Here is a 22,716-nt window from a genome sequence, read left to right as displayed (position 1 = left end):
ATATGGTTATATGGTTATAAGACGGAGAGAGAGATAGACAGAGAGACCTGGATGAAATTGTATATCATAGAATTAAAGTTGCCAAATGAAAAACTGCTTCAATAAACTGCTCCTTTCACTTTGATTAAATTATATTTTTCTATCTGATGTTTGATTGTTTCAAAGAGCCACTTATCTATTGTTAGCGATTAATAATATTATTTTTTGCCCCCCATAGATGTAATGCTTTAAAACAGTGACATTCTTGAGTCTTCACAAAAGTTGCCCATCAACTTTTTGGTCCCGAACTACTGAAGCTAACAATGAATTTCAACATTTTAGAAAATTATTTGATTCTTAAAAACTGTTGCTAAACTTGGTTCCTTGTAATATTTTGACAGCTTGAAATGATTACAAATACACGCCATCAACCTTTCCATTTCTTTTATTTTTCAGAGAGACCCGAGCAACAGAGATATTATGCTCCTCCTGCTTCTATCCCATGTAAGTGTATCCTAATGAGATCTATGAAACCACTGCAAGAGCTGCTTTGTCAATTCAGATACGCGAAAGAAAGCCGCGGCATTGCTGCCTCGCTTACCGAGGTGTAAAAGATCAGATTCTGTTGCCTTATCACAGGTTAAGCAAAAAAGTACTCTTCCTGGAGAAGCCTGAGAAATGAAGAAAAGAAACAATAAAAGGAGGAATCACAACAAAGCACACATGTCTTCATTCACAGAACATAGAACAGTAACACTATACTAACTATAACTGTACTAAACACAATGCCAATTTAAGCTGCTCATTTACTTGCACATGGTCAATATTCCTTTATTCCCTTCCTGTTCACCCAGCTGTATAAGTGCCTCTTAGATGTTGCCATCATATCTGCTACCACCACTTTCACACGCGTGTACACCAGTCCCTGTGTAAGAAATAACTTGTCTGCCAAATCTCCCTTAAACTTTCCCTCTCTCACCTTAAAGCTATGCCCTCTAGTACTTGACATTCTGACTTTGGGGCAAAAGGCTCTGACTACTTACACTTTTTATGCCTCTCAGAATGGTATAAAATTCTGTCAGGCCGTCCTCCAAGTCGCCGGAGAAAACAATCCTAGTTTATCTAACCTCTCCTTGTAGCTAATGCCATCTAACCTAAGTCACATCTTGATAAACCTCCATGCATTCCCTCCAAAACTCCCACATTCTTCCTGAAATCAGTGCCTGAAACTGCGCACAATATTTCGAATGTGGCCAAAGCAAAGTTTTATATACCTGCAACATGATTTCCTGATCTTTATACTCAACACTTCTTACTGATGAAGGCCAAGTTTGTTGTCTGTCTTTTTTTAACCACCCTATCTACTTGTGCTGCCACCTTCAGGGAACTCCTGATGCACTCTGATCAATCAATACAGAACTTCTAGGTATATGATGACACTTCAGAAAAGTAATCATTTACTTCATTAAGTTTCTTTCGTGCTTAATTGGTAATTTAATTAAAGTGAACTAGAACATTTAGTTAGACAAGTTGATAAGGAAATTATACATATGTGGGTGGCACGGTGGTGCAGTGGTAGAGTTGCTGCTTTACGGTTCCAGGGACCCGGGTTCAATCCTGACCACAGGTGATGTCTGTTCGGAGTTTGAAAATTCTCGCCGTGACCATGTGGGTTTTCTCCGGAAGCTCCAGTTTCCTCCCACACTCCAAAGACGTATAGGCTTGTTGGTTAATTGACTTTGGTGAAATTGTAAATTGTCCCTCGTGTGTGCAGGATGATGTTAGTGTACGGGGATCACTGGTTGGCGCCGACATGGTGGGCCGAAGGGCCTGTTTCCGCACTGTATCGCTAAACTAAACTAAACATCATATTGTTGATCAAAGAATGGAAAATAGAATACATTATGTGTTTGCACGAGTTTTGTTTAAATAATAAATAAGTACATTTCTGACTTAAACAATGTAGCTGATTGAACTTGTAACTGTACAGAATTCAGTAAGATCAGCAAAAACACAACCAAGAACGGCTTGATTTGACAATCCGTTCTGATGTGTAGTCTGCTGGTGCAGGGGAGAGGGCCTGCAATATGGTAAGAATATTTTGAAACACCCCGAATAGTTTAATGTTTCTGGAGATGTGGGCAAAATGTTCACATTTTTTTTTGTTGAACACAGATTTTTCCCGCTATGAGGCAGCATAAATTATTTTCAAAATCAATTACGTTTCTATTGACATGCCTGGCACAGTTTATTATATTATTGTATCTAGAAGATGCAGCAGAGAAGTTCAGTGATTAAATATCTTAAACTATTTTAGTTTTTGGATTAAATATAATTGCCATTTTTTCTCCACAGCTTCATTCTACACGTATGGTAAGGCACAATTTTGATTCTTTCTTGTTTCACATTGCTGAACTAACACACCTTTCTAATGTGTCAATTCACATTTTAATCTCACACAGAAAAATATTAGGTGATCCATCGAGACTGCAGCCTGCTCATAATGTGAGCATCATGTTTTAACTATTTCCTCTCCTCTTCCTCTTATACAGACATGTAGTCTGTAGGGAACGGCAAAATAAAATGCTCAGCACCGATCAGGGAAAATATTCTGGAGAATTTTGCACCAAACTAGTTTTAAAGCTTTAAAGTCATTCAATTTTTATATCTGACCCATATTTTGCTTGGTATGAATTTTGATTTCCCTAACTTCAAATAACCCCGGCATTCCCTCTCTCTCTATCACTCCTCCACCCAAGTTGCACCAGCTTCTCGTTTTCACCACACAAACAGCCTGTTTCCTTTATCATTGTTACTTTTTTGCATATCTCTCATTTAATGTTCTTTATCTCTCTACATCATCGTTTATATCTCTTGTTTCCCTTTTTCCTAACTAGTCTGAAGAAAGGTCTCAACCCGAAACGTCACCCATTCCTTCTCTCCAGAGATGCTGCCTGTCCCGCTGAGTTACTCCAGCTTTTTGTGTCTAACTCCTGTCTAGGACTAGTCTCGCTTAGTCTTGAAGTTGAATAGTCACTATGCTCCACATAATCAAGAAGGATTGCCTAAAGAGCGAATCTGTTGTGGCAGATACACAGTTTAGACCCATCTTCCTAATCTGTGAAGCTGAAATATATCTATATTTTTAATCAGTTTATCAGGATATTGCTAAATTTTCAGGGTTTAAAAGTGGACCAAAGTCCTTGGGCATATCTGAACAGTGCTGATTCTTCAAGCTAGAATTCATTTCTCTAGTTTTCTTCAGGACTATTTTAGAATGTGTGACATCGTCGCTTTGGAAGCAGATAAAAGTTGGATGCACAATAATAAATTTGATTTACCCATGAAAATGTTGTCTATTATACACGACACGAAACCGTCTTCATTTCCAGAGGGCAGTCAGCTAGTTTTGAAACAGGCCCTTCGGCCCAACTTGCATTCAACGGCCAATATGTCCCATTTACACTAGTCCCACCTTGCCTGCAATTGGTCCATATCCCTCTAAACATGTCCTATCCATGCACCTGTCTAAATGTTTCTTAAACTTTGCGATTTTACCTGCCTCGACTACCTCCTCCGACAGCTTGTTCCATACACCAACCACCCTTTGTGTGAAAAAGTTACCCCTCAGGTCAGAATCTTTCCATTCTAACCTTAAACCTACGTCATTTGGTTCTTGATTCCCCTACTCTTGGCAAGTAAGAAAGAAGAAGCTGTTTAATTAGATTTAGTACTCGTTGTCATCTGGTTAAACCCATTCTTGATTTTGTTGTGTGATCTTCTAATCATTGCCACCTTTTTTAAAAGTCTGAATTTATTTGACCTCAGTTTGCCTATTAGATAAACTATCGTCAGAAGTTTCCATCTTTTTAGGAAGGAATTGTACGGCATCAATTATGTTAAAAGTGTTGAGGAAAGGACTGGTCTGCGATATTGTAACATTTATATTTACAGAAGTTAAAAATAGTAACAATGTGCTATTTTAAATGCAAGGTCGTGTATTATTAAATTGTTGTTTAACAAGCATTAGAGAGCCATGGGGTTACAGACATGGTTCAACCCATATTGTAGCATGGAAACAGGCCCTTCAACCGAACTCATCCACGCTGACCAAGATGAACCTTCTAAGCTAGTCCCATTTATCCACATTTGGCCCTGACCCCTCATAAATCCTCAATCACTGACAGTAAGTATGCAGGTACAGCAGGCATTGAAGCAGGAAAGCTAATGGCATTGTTGGCCATAGCGAGAGCATTTCATTATAGGAGCAACGAGGTGAAAGAATGAATCGACTGGTCTTGTATTCACTGGAATTTAGGACGAGAGGGGATCTGATAGATACATATAAAATTCTTCAGGGATTGGACAGGCTGGATGCAGGAAAAATGTTCCCCATTTTGGGGGAGTCTAGAACCAGGGGTCACAGTCTAGGAATAAGTGGTAGGCCAATTAGGACTGAGATGAGGAAAAACATTTTCAGCCAGAGAGTTGTGAATCTGTGGAATTCTCTGCCATAGAAGGCAGTAGAGGCCAATGCACTGGATGTATTCAAGAGAGAGTTAGATATAGCTCTAAGGCTAACGGAATCAAGGGATATGGGGAGAAAGCAATAACAGGGTACTGATTCTGGATGATCAACTATGATCATATTGATCGATGGGCCGAATGGCCTACTCCTGCACCTATTTTCTATGTTTCTATAACCTTACCTATCCTTGTATCTGGCCTTGTCTTTTTAAATGCTGTTGTATTACCTGCTTCAACTACCTCCTTTCACAGCACAAGCCATATACCCACCGCCCTCTGAGTATTAGAAAAATACCCTTCTTATTCCTATTAAATCTTTCCCCTCTCAACGTAACCCTTTGACTCTGTGCATTAACCCTATCTATTCCCCTCATGTAGCCTATTATTTGGCAAGCGGCACTGTATCATATTTTCCAAAAGCATTGAACAAATAAGCTAACCAGACCAGAGGGTCCCAGTCTCAGTCCTTGGTACAATAATTAACTACAGCTCTGCTGCAGTGGGAAGAGAAAATGCAGCAAGGAATGATTGCAGCTTAGCTGGTACGAGTATGTCTACCAATGTCAGACTGCTGAGGCAATAATTGAACACAGTTTAAAAAAGGTTGCAGGTAATCGGACCCTTGAACAATGTGTGAAGAAAAGTTACTTGGATACGACACCAGAGATCATGAGGAACTCTTTCCCCTATCAAACCCTTGGTAATCCCACTCACACATGGTTTAATACCTTGAGCAGAGCAGGTGGTCATAATTGTCACACCATCAATTAGACACAACATGTATCAATGCTGATATCCACACTTCACCACAATGTTTTATTGCTGCAAAATTTATCTAACTATTGTCACCTGTCATATAATGAATGTTATCCATAATTGATGCACAGATTATAAAGTGCGGTGAACTATGATAATCAAATTCAATATTTTTACTGCTTTTAGAAATGTTGTTGGGGAAAGAGCACAACAAGACGGTATTGTGTTGATTAATGAAGTTCTTTATGGCCGTAGGATTCAATTGCAATAACTACACCAGCCGTTCCAATTTTCTAAAGCATTTCATAAAATGATGTAATATCATAATGGTTTGTTAAACCCTGATTTATTGACATCTTCAGAAATTATAGCGACAGGAAATGACTGGGTTTCTTTCAAAATTCTAAGAATAATTTAGTTGAAGTATAATATATATAAGTATCTAGATAAACAGGTTCTGATTAGGAACAGTCAACATGGATGTGTGCCTGGAAGGTCATGTTTGACTAATCTTCTTGAATTTTTTGAAGAGGTTACTAGGGAAATTGACGAGGGTAAAGCAGTGGATGTAGTCTATATGGACTTTAGTAAGGCCTTTGACAAGGTTCCTCATGGAAGGTTGGTTAAGAAGGTTCAACTGTTGGGTATAAATGCAGGAATAGCAAGATGGATTCAACAGTGGCTGAATGGGAGAAGCCAGAGGGTAATGGTGGATGGCTGTTTATCGGGTTGGAGGCAGGTGACTAGTGGGGTGCCTCAGGGATCTGTGTTGGGTCCTTTGTTGTTTGTCATGTACATCAATGATCTGGATGAAGGTGTGGTAAATTGGATTAGTAAGTATGCAGATGATACCAAGATAGGGGGTGTTGTGGATAATGAAGAGGATTTCCAAAGTCTACAGAGTGATTTAGGCCATTTGGAAAAATGGGCTGAAAGATGGCAGATGGAGTTTAATGCTGATAAATGTGAGGTGCTACACCTTGGCAGAACAAATCAAAATAGGACGTACATGGTAAATGGTAGGGAATTGAAGAATACAGTTGAACAGAGGGATCTGGGTATAACCGTGCATAGTTCCTTGAAGGTGGAATCTCATATAGATAGGGTGGTAAAGAAAGCTTTTGGTATGCTAGCCTTTATAAATCAGAGCATGGAGTATAGAAGCTGGGATGTAATGTTAAAATTGTACAAGGCATTGGTGAGACCAAATCTGGAGTATGGTGTACAATTTTGGTCGCCCAATTATAGGAAGGATGTCAACAAAATAGAGAGCGTGCAGAGGAGATTTACTAGAATGTTGCCTGGGTTTCAACAACTAAGTTACAGAGATAGGTTGAATAAGTTAGGTCTTTATTCTCTGGAGCGCAGAAGGTTAAGGGGGGGACCTGATAGAGGTCTTTAAAATGATGAGAGGGATAGACAGAGTTGATGTGGACAAGCTTTTCCCTTTGAGAATAGGGAAGATTCAAACAAGAGGACATGACTTCAGAATTAAGGGACAGAAGTTTAGGGGTAATATGAGGGGGAATTTCTTTACTCAGAGAGTGGTAGCGGTGTGGAATGAGCTTCCAGTGGAAGTGGTGGAGGCAGGTTCATTGGTATCATTTAAAAATAAATTGGATAGGCATATGGATGAGAAGGGAATGGAGGGTTATGGTATGAGTGCAGGCAGGTGGGACTAAGGGAAAAAAACATTTGTTCGGCACGGACTTGTAGGGCCAAGATGGCCTGTTTCCGTGCTGTAATTGTTATATGGTTATATGGTTATAAGTGCCACGGTCACAAAAATTGTTTTATGAAAAATTCAAAGCTCTAAAACTTTACTCCTCTTTGAAGTTGACAGTGATCCCCATTTCGTCATTTCAACCAACAACCACAGAGATGCCGTTTGTTTCAACATTGATGGGAAGCCTGGTTCAGTCCTAAACCTGATCTCAGATCCACACACCGGTAAGTCTGCACTCTGCCTTTGATACGGTACAATGCAAGGAGGGAAATTGATCTGCCAACAGTCATAAAATGCAACAAGATTCATGTCACAAGGAACGAAAACATAGCGCTGAATATTCAGCAGTTCAAAATGCACCTTGACTCAGTGGTGATTATAGAGCAAACGTTGATGGCAGCCCGTCAAAGTAAGACAAAATCCGGAAAAATATTATGATGAAGTAAATGGAACACACAATTAAGATTAGGGATTTATTAACCATAGAAACATAGAAAAATAAGTGCAGGAGTAGGCCATTTGGCCCTTCAAGCCAGCACCACCATTAAATATGATCATGGCTGATCATCTAAAATCAGTACCCTGTTTCAGCTTTTTCACCATATCCCTTGATTCCTTTAGCCCTAAGAGCTAAATCTAACTCCCTCTTGAAAACATCCAGTGAATTGGCCTCCACTGCCTTCTTTGTCAGAGAATTCCACAGATTCACAACTCGCTGGGAGAAACAGTTTTTCCTTATCTCAGTTCAAAATGACCTACCCCTTATTCTTAAACTGTGACCCCTTGTTCTGGACTTTCCCAAAATCGGGAATTTTTTCCTTCATCTCGTCTGTCCAATCCGTTAAGAATTTTATATGTTTCTATAAGATCCCCTCTCATTCTTCTAAATTCCAGTGAATACAAGCCCAGTTGACCCATTCTTTCATTATACATCATCCCGGGAATTACCCTACTGAACTACGCTGCATTCTCTCAATAGAAAGAATGTCCTTCCTCAAATTAGGTGACCAAAACTGCACACAATACTCCAGGTGTGGTTTCACCAGGGCCCTGTACAACTGCAGTAGGACCTCCTTGCTCCTATACTCAAATCCTCTCGCAATGAAGACCAACTTTAGCTTTATCAATTGCCTGCTGTACCTGCTTGTATATTTTCAGTGACTGATGTACAAGCATATGTTGCACCTCCTCTTTTTCTAATCTGACACCACTCAGATAATAATCTGCCTTCCTGTTTTTGCCATTTGGTCTGTTGAGTCCATACTGGCTCTATGTAAATCCAATCCAGCTTGTCCCGCTCCTCTGCAATTTTACTATTCAGATACCTATCTGCTCCATTCTCCACTATTCTCCATGATCACTGAATCATTGAGATCTGCAGCATAGAAAGAGGCCCTTCGGCCCACTGAGTCCTTGCAGTCCATCAATCCAATTTTCATGCAAAACAAGAAAATATAAAGATAAATCACCAGTTAATCAATATATTTCATGGTGTGTAACATTCAGCTTGGAACTAGGCCATTCTGCCCACTGTGCCCATGTCGACCAGTGTGTACCCACCAACATTGATCACATCTTCCACCATTTGGCCTATGGCAATCCAATCCATGGCAATTCCAGAGCTTTGCTTGATAACAGCTAGCAGCAACTCTTCATCCACGACTTTCCAAGAAGAGTCAAAAATAGTAACATTCTTCAGCTACAGATTAGCAGACATATTAATGCAATAATATAACAAAATCAATGATAGAATAAATGATCAAAATGTCAGGTAACCAGAGCATAATAGTGCAAACCAAAGTACGTATCTCCCCTAAACAAAGTCCACAGTAGATTGTTGCTGAGGTAGGGTTGTAGTTAGTGTGGTTCAAGATCCTGATGGTTGAAGGGAAGATGTTGTTTTTGAACCTGGAGGACCTGTACCTTCTTCCCGATGGTTGCAGTGATTTGAGTGCGTGGCCCGAGTCTCTGATGATATTTGTTGCCATTTTTAGGCAGCGCTTCCAATAGGTCCCTTCGATGCTGGGGAGGTCAACACTAGTGATGGACTGGCAAATGTCCACCATTTTCTGCAACCTCCTTCATTCTCGGGACATCGAGTTTCTGAACCAGGCAATGATGCAACCAGTCAGAATGCTCTCTACTGTTCATATGTTGAGGTTCAACAAAGTATTCAGCAATGTGCCAAAACTCCTCAATCTTCTGTTGATGAGCTGTTGTTGTGATTGTATTAACGTGCTGGGCCGAGAACAGATCTTTAGCCATGCATTCAAGGTAGTAGCTGGGTGAGAAATGTACCCCTCAGATTCCCTCTAAAACTTTCACACTAAAGGTAGATCAGTGCATTTCTTAAATTTCATCCTTTGGTTTCAGAGTTATATACATAAAATAAATGAAATTTCCCCAAATAGATCCTTGGGGATTTTCATACCCTAGATCATCTATCCCATTGCTAGTATTTCCGTTTCCTCAGCTACAAACAAGTCAGCTGCTCTGGGAGATCATCGGTTCATCTGTTTCTCCTTTGTTTCCCTTTAGTTTAGTTTAGCGATACAGGGTAGAAATAGAACCTTCGGCCCACCGAGTCCATGCCGGCCCACCGACCGTCCACACTGCCTAACAGAATGCACCCTAGGGACAAATCAAGATACGAATCCTGGTCTCAAACTTGTGCGGTAAGGCAGGAAAATAGGAGATCCCACCCTGCTGCAGACACGGGGGGAGAACGTGCAAACTCCTAAAAGCACCCATTGATCGAACACATTCATAAGGCAGCAATTCTATTGTAACATGTGCCTCCTATAACATTTTCACATTCATAATTCCATTCTATTGTAAGATGATACCCTGGATTTTAACATCATTTAATTAACACTAAAGTATATTTACATTTACTTGAAGGTTTTGTGGTAAATGGCCAGTTGATTGGAGATAAAAAGATAGAAAAAAACAACAAATTAAGTACCTATTTTGGAAAATTTGGAATTGTGAACAGCAACATGGATGTAAAAGTGGAAATATCGACTCAGGTGATCACCGTGTTTCATGGAGAGGACAAGATGGTTTTCCCGTGGTCAGCAACTGCATCTGTAACAAAACAGAGGTGTGATTTATACCGTAATATAGCAATGTTACATTTGTGTCAAATAAAAATCCAGCCTTAGTTCGAATTCGTAGAAAATTCCTGGCAAATCAAAAACTAAATTTGTACAAAGTAAATATAAGGAACTATAAATGCTGGTTTACAATAGAAGACTCAAAATGTTTGTCTCTCAGCGGGTGAAGCAACTCCTGGACCCTGGATAGGTGATGTTTTGTGACCCTTTTGCAGACTGATTGTGTCGGGATGATGAGAGCCAGAATAGAGGAGAGCAGGACAAAGCCTGGCGAGAGATAGCTGGATGCAGTGGGGGGGGGGGGGGGCTGGGTTAAAAGGCAAAAGGTGTGAGATATTTGTGTGTTTGATGGACACAGGGCTATCTTTGGAAATGTTGATTAATATCAATAAATCTGCACACAAAAAAGCAAAGCAAAAGGGTAAAGAAGAATTATGTTAACATCATAAATTCTGGACTGAACAGCAGAAAATAATCATGAACGCAGTATAATTTGTTGCATTTATTTCCCAGCTTCTCAATCTCAATTGTGAAAGAAAGGAATCTCACACTCAGGATGGGAGACGACGCAACATTTGTCATCGTGCTGCATCGCGTCTGGAAATATCATCCTCTACACCGGGACTTCCTGGGATTTTATACACTCGACAGCCACAGGCTCTCCAACATGACCCATGGATTACTTGGTATGTGGAGTATTTCCTCTATTCCTTAGAAGGTTTAGGAAGTTTGGCATGTCCCCAACAACTCTCACCAACTTCTACAGATGCACCGTAGAAAGCATTTTATCGGGATGCATCACAGCTTGGTTTGGGAACAGCTCCGCCCAAGACTGCAAGAAATTGCAGAGAATTGTGGACGCAGCCCAGACCATCACGCAAACCATCCTCCCTTCCATTGACACCTCACGCTGCCTCGGCAAGGCCAGCAGCATAATCTAGTATGAGTTGCTGCACACCAGCCACTTCCTCTTCTCCCCTCTTTTCACTGACTGGTTAGCACGCAACAAAAGTTTTTCACTGTACCTCTATACACGTGACAATAAACTAAACTAAACTATTAAACATTGGGAGGGCTGGTCCCCCAACGCAATATTCCACCTCTCCACCAATTCCAATATTGGAGGCCAGTGCGGGGGGGGGGGGGGGGGGGGGGGGGGGGGGGGGGGGGGGGGGGGGGGGGGGGGGGGGGGGGGGGCTTTCTGGAGTACTAGTATGAGTGGGCTGAAGGGACTGTTTTCCAGAGGGATAGTATGGACATTGTGGGCCGAATGGATTCTTGGGCTGGCGGCTCAGTCACTCACGGTTGGTGGGCTCGGGCTGGCGGCTCACGGTTGGTGGGCTCGGAATTCCATTTCAAGCATGGTGGAAGGCCACCTAATTCAAGTGCAGTTTCATGCCACCTCAAGCAGGGTGCAAGGCCAACAAATTCAAGTGTTCAAGTTCAAGTGTGTTTATTGTCATGTGTCCCTGATGGGACAATGAAATTCTTGCTTTGCTTCAGCACACAGAACATAGTAGGCATTTATTACAAAACAGATCAATGTGTCCATATACTATAATATAAATATATACACACATGACTAATAAAATGATAACGTGCAAATAATAGATAATTGGTTATTAATAATCAATTTTGAGGCAGCGACTGCGATAAATCCCCTCGATGGAAGGAAGGTCAGAGCCGATGATGGACTGGGCAGTGCTTACTACTGTTTGTAGTCTTTTCCTCTCCAGGGCGCTCAAGTTACGGTACCAAACCACGATGCAACCGGTCAGCATGCTCTCTACTGTGCACCTGTAGAAGTTAGAGTCCTCCTTGACAAACCAACTCTCTGTAATCTCTCCGAAAGTGCAGTTTCATATCATTTCAAGCAGTGTGCAAAGCTACTAAAGACAGTGACCTCTCCCTCCCCCATCTTGCAGAGACTGAGCCACGCCCACATATCCGAGTTTTATAGTCCCTTCCCCTCCCACCAGAAGGGGCGTGGCCTTCATGGCATGATTGACAGGAGAATATTTTTTTTAAATTTTCATCGATGGGAAAAATCTTCGACACCTGATGAGCGGAGGTGGACTCTGAGTAAGATGGCCAAAAATCACAGCCGTATGTGGTAGCGTTTTTTCTAAAATCAATATAAAGCGCAAACAGGAAGCGGTCAAGATTAGACTTTTAATTTTATAGAAGGCAAGACAATTTTAATTAGGCAAGGCTGCTTTAATTAGGCAAGGCAGTTTAATTAGGCAAGACAGCTTTAATTAGGCATGGCAGCTTTAGCACTTTCAAACCAAAGGCAATGCAGCTTTAGCATTTTCAAAACCAAAACACTCTTTTGCATTTTCAAACTACATTTTCAAACCACATTAAGGGCACTGACTGGTCAGTAAAACCACTCACAGTTTAGTAGACATGTGTTCAGTGTTATTCACAGCTCAGACTGAGAATTGCAACCTCTAGCTCCCCCATCTTGCAGAGAACTGAGGCACCTCCACACCTCCGGGTTTTATAGTCCCTCCGGAAGGGACATGACCTTCAGGAGAGAGAATCTCAACATTTTTTAAACACTAATAACTCTTTTATTTTTCATCAATGGGAAAAATACACACCCTGCGCAGCGGAGGGGGACTCTGACTAAGATGGCCAACAATCACAGTCGTAAGGGGCAGCATTTTTTCTAAAATCAATATACAGTGCAATAGGAAGTGGTCAAGATGGGACTTTTAGTAATATAGATTCCAAACTTTCTTTATAGATTCCTACTTTCTTTCCCACTGCCACAGTGCAACCAGTGTCTTCCTCCCTTTATTCACCTTTTCCATGAACCCCACCATACAACTTGAATCGCGCTCACATCTGGTTCCACCTATCACCTACAAGCCATTGTTTCACCTCTCCCTTATAAATATTGGTCATTCCCTTGACAAGCTTAGTCCTGATGCAGGTTCTTGGCCCTGAAACATCAACCTTTCTTTACCACGGAAACATTTCCAGCAAATTATATTCTGCTCAGCATTCAAATCTCTTGACTCCCCTAAATTATATAATAGATTAAAACTGAAGCTGAAAACTGAAAACTGAATTGAATAATTATTCAATTATTAATTCAATAATTCATTCCTGAAATAAATAGTGACAACATTAGTTCACTCTGGTTAATGGGAAATCAACCCAGAAATAATGGTGATAGACACAAAAAGATGTAGTGACTCAGCGGGTCAGGCAGCATCTCTGGAGAAAAGGAATAGGTGACGTTCCAGGTCGAAGCCACTCTTCAGGCTGAGAGTCAGTGGAGAGGGAAACGAGAGATATTGGCAACGGTGGCCGATTGGGAAAGGGGGAGATGCAGCGAGACCTGGGTGTCATGGTACACCAGTCATTGAAGGTAGGCAGTGTTTAAGAGGGTACTGCAGATGCTGGAGAATCGAAGGTTACACAGAAAAGCTGGAGAAACTCAGCGGGTGCAGCAGCATCTATGGAGCGAAGGAAATGGGCAACGTTTCGGGCCGAAACCCTTCTTCAGACTGATCGGGGGTGGGGGTGGGTGGGGACAAGAAAGGGAAAAGGAGGAGTAGCCAGAAGGCTGGAGGGTGGGAGGAGACAGCAGGGGAGCTGAGGAAGGGGAGGAGACAGCAAGAACTAACAAAATTGGGAGAATTCGATGTTCATGCCCCCGGGGTGCAGACTCCCCAAATGGAATATGAGGTGCTGTTCCTCCAATTTCCAGTGCTGCTCGCTGTGGCAATGGAGGAGACCCAGGACAGAGAGGTCGGAGGCGGAATTGAAGGTAGGCATGCAGGTGCAGCAGGCAGTAAAGAAAGCGAATGGGATGTTAGCTTTCATTGCAAAAGGATTTGAGTATAGGAGCAGGGAGGTTCTACTGCAGTTGTACAGGGTCTTGGTGAGACCACACCTGGAGTATTGCGTACAGTTTTGGTCTCCAAATCTGAGGAAGGACATTATTGCCATAGAGGGAGTGCAGAGACGGTTCACCAGACTGATTCCTAGGATGTCAGGACTGTCTTATGAAGAAAGACTGGATAGACTTGGTTTATACTCTCTAGAATTTAGGAGATTGAGAGGGGATCTTATAGAAACTTACAAAATTCTTAAGGGGTTGGACAGGCTAGATGCAGGAAGATTGTTCCCGATGTTAGGGAAGTCCAGGACAAGGGTCACAGCTTAAGGATAAGGGGGAAATCCTTTAAAACCGAGATGAGAAGAACTTTTTTCACACAGAGAGTGGTGAATCTCTGGAACTCTCTGCCACAGAGGGTAGTTGAGGCCAGTTCATTGGCTATATTTAAGAGGGAGTTAGATGTGGCCCTTGTGGCTAAGGAGATCAGGGGGTACGGAGAGAAGGCAGGTACGGGATACTGAGTTGGATGATCAGCCATGATCATATTGAATGGCGGTGCAGGCTCGAAGGGCCGAATGGCCTACTCCTGCACCTAATGTCTATGTTTCTATGTTTCTATATGGAAAGGTACATAGAACAAATGAATCAAGTTTTCAAAATGACAAATCAAACCAGCAATGATGATCAAGGAAATGTGGAGCCCACAATGGTCCATTGTTGGCTGTGGCGAAGATGACAACAAGTGATACAAACAGTGAAACTAAGCGGGACGACAGTGAAACTAACACAATGACTAGGGTGGGGGAGGGACGGAGGAAGAAGGGATGCAAGGGTTACTTGAAGCTAGAGAAGTTACTCCAGCTTTTTGTGTCTATCTTCTGTGTAAACCAGCATCTGCAGTTCCTTCCTACACAGAATTGGGATTATCACTTTGAAATGTATCCTTCAAACTTTATTTAGTCACATTTATCAAATTAAGTGATTTAGTTTGTAACTACTTTTTATACTGGATCAAATACCAAATTTCTTGCTTCCAAACTGCAATTATTATATATTTTTTGTTTCAATCACAATTTAACAACATCTTAATCATCCATTGCATGTATCTTCCTCACAGATAACATTAATTAGGAGCTGCATTATTCCCTGTGGGAATCCTGCACTTAATTATTTGTCACTTTGTATTTGAATTAGTTCCTTTTCTCTGCTGCAGGCCAGTTTTACCATGGAGTGAATGCTGAGGTATATGACATTCGCCGCAGCTTAGATCAAGGCAAACCTCATGCGACAATGGAAGTGAAAGGTCACAAACTCAGGGTGACAAGGTATTATATCCAAGAGTGCAAATTCTACTAACTTGTCCTATTCAACATTTAAACAATCTCTGTAGATTTCTTACCTGCATTTATATTCCTATCTTCTAGGGGGTCCCAGAAAGATTACAGACTCAATCTGAAACAAGGTACCAACGTTTCGTGCTGGTTTGTTCACGACAACGGGAAAGGATTTATTGACGGAATTCCCACTGACTATGTTGTTCCTTCGTTATTTGATTATTTTTATCCAAGTGGTGAGATGGGATGGTGAAAATGTATCCCTTTGCCATCCCTTTCCTGGTTTTATTGTTCAATCACTACATCTTAAACACGATACAGCTGCACCCATTTCCTCTCTTTCATTCATGGATCCCTGCAGTCATTTATAATGGACGTTTCACATTGAGCTGACGAGTATCAATCATAGTACCTCGTGGACAGACACACAATGCTGGAGTAACTCCACGGGACAGGCAGCATCTCTGGAGAAAAGGAATAGGTGATGTTCCAGGTCGAGATCCTTCTTCAGAGCCCAATACACCACCCATTCCTTCTCCCCAACGATGCTGCCTGTTCTGCTGAGTTACTCCAGCATTTTGTGTCTATCTGACATCTGCAGTTCCTTCCTACACATAGCACCACATGGTATCAACAGCAATTGTCCATTCACCTGATGATGGCACATGTTAATATAGACTGAACTCCTTGCCAACTGAGTGGGAAAGATTTAAAAAACAGTTTCCGCCAAGCTTCCTAGTTTAATTCAATAACCACTTTGATACAATACTAATGACTCTAGTGGCAATGATGACACTGGTTTGATATTTTGGAATGAAACCCAGCATTGCATCGTTGTTTCTGCACAGTTCACACATGCACGAGTCGCCCTATTTAGGTGCCATTTACAAAGATGTCCAAAGTACCAAGTGCTCCATGTACTGGAGCAGCTCCAGATCCAGGCAAGCCCCAGGCTGCTGCAGGGCCTCCTCCATCACCGGCTCGGCCCACGCACTGACGTCCCTTTCCACGGCCAACCGCCTCTTGTAGCGGAGACGCCCCCTGTAGCCAACATTGACGGTGCTGGAGGCAATACCCTGGTCCCTCTCCTACCCACCCTTCTAGCTCCTTATACATTACGCATCTTCCATCATCTCCATGTTCCACTACAACTTATTCTCTCTCACATGTACATCAACTCTCCTTTAGTTTGTTTTACATTTACCTACCCGGGGCATGTATTTGAGCAGTGGGCATGAAATCTGAGCACCTGATGGAAATCCATGCACTCTGGAGGGGAACATGCAAACTCCCCCAAATGTGCAACACCTGAGGTCAGGATTGAATCCAGGTCACTTGAGCAGTGAGTCAACAGACAAACCACTGCCACAGCTTCAACAATCGTGTCTTTTGAGAAATAGTGCCCTTGACACCGACACTGTTTTACAGAAGTGAAGTCTCTTCACACAATTAAATAAAGCATGTAATTCTGCAAAATATGCCCTTACACAGAAGATTGAATACATTAAAATTATTCTGTTAATTTCAAAATATGTGCATTGTTGTTTTTGCTGTTCCTTTCGTGGTTTGTGAACTTCCATGACATTGACTGCAATTTAATTCCAACATTTCTCAGGACATGGGTGTTCTATCTAACTTTAGATTTAATTGCAGTTTCATGCTCTGCTTTCAAATCATATTGCTGATTGGATTTTTTTCTGACGTCTCCATTGACACATTAAACTTCACAATTCCTTTCCACTTCGGACGTCCTTCACCTTCCTGAAGAAACAAAGATAGGGCCACAAGCAGGTTACAGGAATAGCAAAGGAACATATATTGTTCCTGTCATGTACAGGAATAAAGTGCACTGCATGATATCCAAGGTGAGCGAGCCAATTGCATTCCTAATTAGCTTGGAGGAAACGTACAAACATAGAAAATAGGTGCAGGATTAGGCCATTCGGCCCACAAGCCAGCACCTCCATTCAAGTAGGCCATTCGGCCCTTTGATCAATATGATCATGGTTGAGCATCCAAAATCTGTACCCTATTCCTGTTTCTCCCCATATCCCTTTATTTCGTTAGCCCACAGAGCTATATCAAGTCTCTTTTGTAAACATCCAGTGAATTGGCCTCCACTTCTGTGGCAAAATATTCCACAGATTCACAACTCTATAGGTGAAAAGATTTTTCCTCATCTCAGTCCTAAATGGCCTACCCCTTATTCTTAAACTGTGACCCCTGGTTCTGGACTCCACCTAACACGGGGAATATGTTTCCTGTCCGATCCAGGCCCGTACAAAGCTTTTCATATAGGGGGGTGGCATGACAGGATTTGTGCAGTTTGTGGAACCAGGGTTGGTATATAGGCTGAGGCCAACAAATGCCCTTGCATTAATAGAATTAGTGGTAAATAACAATATACATTCAGGAGCACCTGTTCTGTTGTTTTGTACAATCCGCAGGCATTGCCACTTTCATTTCACTGCACATCTTGTATGTGTATGTGACAAATAAACTTGACTTGGCAGCATCATGCCAATCACATTTTGCTGTTGTATTTTGCTGTCATTGCTACAGGCAGTCCTGGTGTCGTGAAGCAGGCGATGGAAACTTGTGGCAGGCCGGCCATATATTGCCATTTAGCCATAAGTCACATTTTCCAGTTCCATATAAAATTGGCAACAATTTTGATCAATTAAGAAAATATTACCAATGAAAATTACCAATATTACCAATGAAAATTAAGAAAATATTACCAATGAAAATATTACCAATGAAAATTGGCAATGTTTTATCAAGAATTTTAATGGAAACTAGACCAAGTGCAGATCCGTCTGTTCCCCAAACGTGAGCTTGCGTTGGGGGGAGGAGTGCGGCATGTGGCGTCACACAGACAAACTCACCACCCACCCACCCCCCCCCCCCCCCCCCCGCACACACACTAACTACCCCCCTTGATATATTAATATTATTAATTTGCTCCTTTTACCTCATAGCCAGGGAGGGGGAGGGGAGGGTGCAAGGGGGTTGAGGGGAGGGATGGGGGAGGGCAGGGGGGTGGGGGAGAGGAAGGGGGAGAGAGAGAGGGAGCGGGGAGAGGAAGGGGGAGAGATAGAGGTGGGAGAGAGAGAGAGAGATCTGCGCCTTCCTCCCTCGGAACATAGACCCGTTGCAGTTCGCATATCGTCCGAACAGGTCCACGGACGATGCGGTCTCCCAGGTCTTGCACACCGCTCTCTCCCATCTGGACAGCCAGAAGGGGGCTACGTGAGGATGCTGTTCATAGACTACAGTTCAGCCTTCAACACGATAGTCCCCACCAGACTGGCCGGGAAGCTAATGGAATTGGGGTTCAACACCTCCCTGTGTGCCTGGGTCCTGGACTTTCTCACCGCCAGGCCCCAGGTAGTCAAGATGGGAGGGAATACATCGAAGTCCCTCACCCTGAGCACAGGATCGCCCCAGGGTTGGGTCCTCAGCCCCCTACTGTACTCACTGTACACACATGACTATGTGGCTAGGTTCAGCTCCAATTCAATAATCAAGTTTGCTGATGACACTGTGGTGGTGGGCCTGATCTCAGACAACGACGAGAAGGCCTACCGGGAGGAGGTGGCTGATCTAGCACTCTGGTGCCAGGATAACAGCCTCCTCTTGAACATCAAAAAAACGAAGGAGCTGATCATGGACTTTAGGAGGGCACATCATCCGAGGACGTACACTCCACTGAGGATAAATGGGGATCCTGTGGATAGGGTGAATTGTTTTAAATATCTGGGAGTCCACATCTCCGAGGATATGACATGGGCATCACACGCCTCAGCACTCATGAGTAAGGCAAGGCAGCGCCTTTACCACCTCAGGCAATTGAGGAAATTCAGAGTGCCTCCGAGGATCCTCCAGTGCTTCTACGCAGCGGCGGTGGAAAGCATCTTGTCCGGGAACATTACCATCTGGTTTGGGAATTGCTCTGCCAAGGACAAGAAGGCTCTGCAGAGAGTAGTGCGTTCGGCCGAACGCACTATGGGAATTTCATTTGCCCCTCTGCAGGAACTATACAACAGGAGGTGCAACTCCAGAGCAAATAAAATCATGGGAGACCCCTTCCACCTCTGCAACGGACTGTTCCAGCTGCTACGGTCAGGCAAACGCCTCCGTTGCCATGCGGTGAGAACGGAGAGGTTGAGAAGGAGTTTCTTCCCAGAGGCAATTCGGACTGTAAACGCCTATCTCACCAGGGACTAACTCTACAGAACGTTTTTCCTTCTATTATTTATTATGTAAAAGAATATGTGTGTTATGATTGTGCTTATAGTTTTGTTTGGTTGTTTGTCTTTTGCACAAAAGTCCGCGAGCATTGCCACTTTCATTTCACTGCACATCTCGTATGTGTATGTGACAATTAAACTTGACTTGACTTGACTTGACTTGAGAGAGAGAGAGGGGGAGAGACAGAGAGAGCGAAATGCAACCGTGCGTCACGCGTTCAGAATGTTCTTGAAATGAATCGTCTCATGCACGAAAGCTGTCGGCAGCTCTATGGAATTCCGGGGAGGATCCCCCCCCCCCCCCACATACACACACCCACACACACAAACACACACAACACACACACACACACACACACACACACACACACACACACACACACACACACAAACACAAACACGCACACACACACATATATACACACACACACACACACAAACACACACACACACACACACATACACACACACACACACACACACACACACACACACACACACACACACACCCACACACCACACGGACACACACACACACACACACAGCGGGTCTGATCTAAGCTGTCAATGAGGACAGCACATTTTTTTTTATAAAACTGTCTTTGAAATTAAAAACAGTGGAATCACCAAACTGCCAGGCTGTGGGGCCAGGCCGTGGGGCCAGGAAACAGTTCGGTCAGGTGCAAAGGCATTGTGAGGTCATCAGCTGGGAAATGTTAATATTTTTTTTAAATGTCATTTTGGTGATAAATTTTAGTAAATATCTTTGGAAATAATCGACCAAAATTTATAGAGGATTGGATTTTTTAAATCATAAGGACATTTTCTACCAGAAGATGTAAAAATGTCACTGTTTTTGTAATGTCTGCAACTGGGCAGCTCAGATTTGAAAAAAAAGGTCAGATTGGTCAACAACTTTTTTTAAAAAGTCAGGAAAATAATTTACCAATGGTACAGAGCAGTGGATTTCTAAACTCGCAAAGAAAATCTCTACTGAAATATGTAAACATTTTCCCGTTTCGGCGTCTGCTTTTCAAGGAGATGTGTTTCACATGAAAAATCACACATACACACAGGGGGGGGGGGAGGGATGGGAGAGGTGGGGGGTGGCGGGGAGAGGAAGGGTGAGAGGAGGGGGAGGGTAAGGGGGGAGAGTAAGGGGGGAGAGGAAGGGGGCAGAGGGAGAGGAGAGTGAGGGGCGGAGAGGGAGTGGATGCGGAGAGGGAGTGGGGAGAACTTGAGAGGGGGTGCGCGTCGTCAGAGGTGAGGGCTGGTTATTGAACGCAATAATCTGCTCACTGTGCCAGGGAGAGAGAGAAATGGAGAGCGAGAACACGGCTGGCCGATGGAGAGAAAGGGGGGGAGGGGGGAGAAGGGAGGGAGGAGAACTCTGCGCTTCAGACCAAAGATCCTAGAGGAGCAAGATAGACCACTCCTCCGAAATCCAATCGACTGACATGTAGTACGTGACGGAACGTCACGGCCGCCATTGTTTAATGCAACACGCGGCTATCAATGAGGACAGCACATTTTTTTTAATAAAACTGTCTTTGAAATTAAAAACAGTGGAATCACCAAACTGCCAGGCTGTGGGGCCAGGCTGTGGGGCCAGGCTGTGGGGTATGCCACCCGCTGTGATCCAAAGCAAAGATTATAGAGCTCCTCTATAATCTTTGATCCAAAGCAAAGATCCTCGAGTATCTTGTAGCGGGAACAGACCCCTCCTTTGCGTAGTTTCCCTTGCATTGTATTGTGCAGTTTCCCTTGTATTGCTTTAACACACACTGCACAAAATTAAATTTAACGTATACGTATTTTATATATTTATATGAATGTGTGTCTGTGTGTGAGAGGCAAGTTAGAGATAATTAAGTTTATTCTCATGCATCAGAAGCAACTTTGATTTAAATAATCACTATTAATTTATTTGTCTTGTAAGATTTTATACATAAACCATCAAGGCAATTATATATAATTATATAGTAAGAATATATATATGCATATATATATATATCTATACACACATATATATACACATACATATATACACACATACATATATACACATACATACATACATACGTATACACATACATATGCACACATACAAATACACGCATACATATGGATACATTTATATGCATATATACACACATATAAACATATATATACATACATATATATGCATATACATGCATATATACACATACATGCATATATACACATACATATATATTTATACATATGATCATTTTCCAATGATCAATATATTTACGATAAGTTCCTGTGGATTGGAGGATAGCTAATGCTATCCCACTTTTCAAGAAAGGAGAGCGAGAGAGAAAACGGGGAATTACAGACCAGTTAGCCTGACTTTGGTGGTGTGAAAGATGCTGGAGTCAATTATTAAAGATGTAATAATGGGGCATTTGGATAGCAGTAAAAGGATTAGTCCAAGTCAACATGGATTTATGATTTTACAATGCATTTAAGTCTCTCCCATTTTTATGAGATGCATTCCTGGAATATGTAGGAAGTTTATTGTAACCTAGTGCTACATGCCTGAACAATGGATGATATATCACTTAAATGCAATTGTTTTCAGTTGTGTGGAGAGACCTGTATATTGAAGATGCTTTTGAGCCTCTAATATGTCAATTTACCTTAAATGTAGAGAGAGCTTATTAAAATCTTCTTACAAAGACCATTAAGTATTTTCTTTCTATCCTCTTTTGGACCCAAGGCATAGCAGAGCTGCCAACTCTCATGAAGAGGTAAGGGAGGGAGAGATGGAGGGGGAGGGAGAGAGGGAAGGAGGGGAGAGAGAGGAGAGGAGGGGGAGGGAGGAGGGAGAGGAGAGAGAGAGGAAGGGAGAGGAGAGAGGGAGAGAGAGGGAGAGAGAGAGAGAGGGAGAGAGAGAGAGAGAGAGAGAGAGAGAGGGAGAGGGAGGAGGGAAAACGGAGAGGGAGAGGGGGAGAGAGGGCGAGGAGAGAGAGGAGAGAGAGGGAGGAGAGAGGAGGGGGGAAGGGGGGAGAGGTTTGAGTAGAGAGAGGGGAGGAGAGAGGGAGAGGAGAAGGAGGGGAGGAGAGGAGAGGAGGAGGGGAGAGGGGGAGGAGGAGAAGGGGAGGAGAGAGGAGGGGGGGGGAGAAGAGAGAGAAGGAGAGGGGAA

The 22,716-nt window shown here is 42.7% G+C and overlaps 1 protein-coding gene across 1 annotated transcript in view; it reads left to right on the top strand.

The window, feature by feature from the left end:
• itih3a.1 (inter-alpha-trypsin inhibitor heavy chain 3a, tandem duplicate 1) overlaps positions 1-16,786 on the top strand; it is a 60,016-nt gene extending 43,230 nt beyond the window's left edge. The window contains exons 16-22 of the mRNA XM_055648305.1: positions 436-483; positions 2,335-2,352; positions 7,099-7,212; positions 9,890-10,091; positions 10,618-10,790; positions 15,174-15,285; positions 15,385-16,786. Of these exons, the coding sequence (XP_055504280.1) occupies positions 436-483; positions 2,335-2,352; positions 7,099-7,212; positions 9,890-10,091; positions 10,618-10,790; positions 15,174-15,285; positions 15,385-15,547 (830 nt within the window). The 3' untranslated portion in view covers positions 15,548-16,786. The remainder of the gene's footprint in view (positions 1-435; positions 484-2,334; positions 2,353-7,098; positions 7,213-9,889; positions 10,092-10,617; positions 10,791-15,173; positions 15,286-15,384) is intronic.
• Positions 16,787-22,716: the final 5,930 nt, after the last annotated feature.

The sequence above is a fragment of the Leucoraja erinacea genome, chromosome 16 (assembly GCF_028641065.1).
Source record: "Leucoraja erinacea ecotype New England chromosome 16, Leri_hhj_1, whole genome shotgun sequence".
NCBI lineage: Eukaryota > Metazoa > Chordata > Chondrichthyes > Rajiformes > Rajidae > Leucoraja > Leucoraja erinaceus.
The sequence above is the reverse complement of the archived record's forward strand: the minus strand, read 5'-3'. Positions and strand labels throughout refer to the sequence as shown.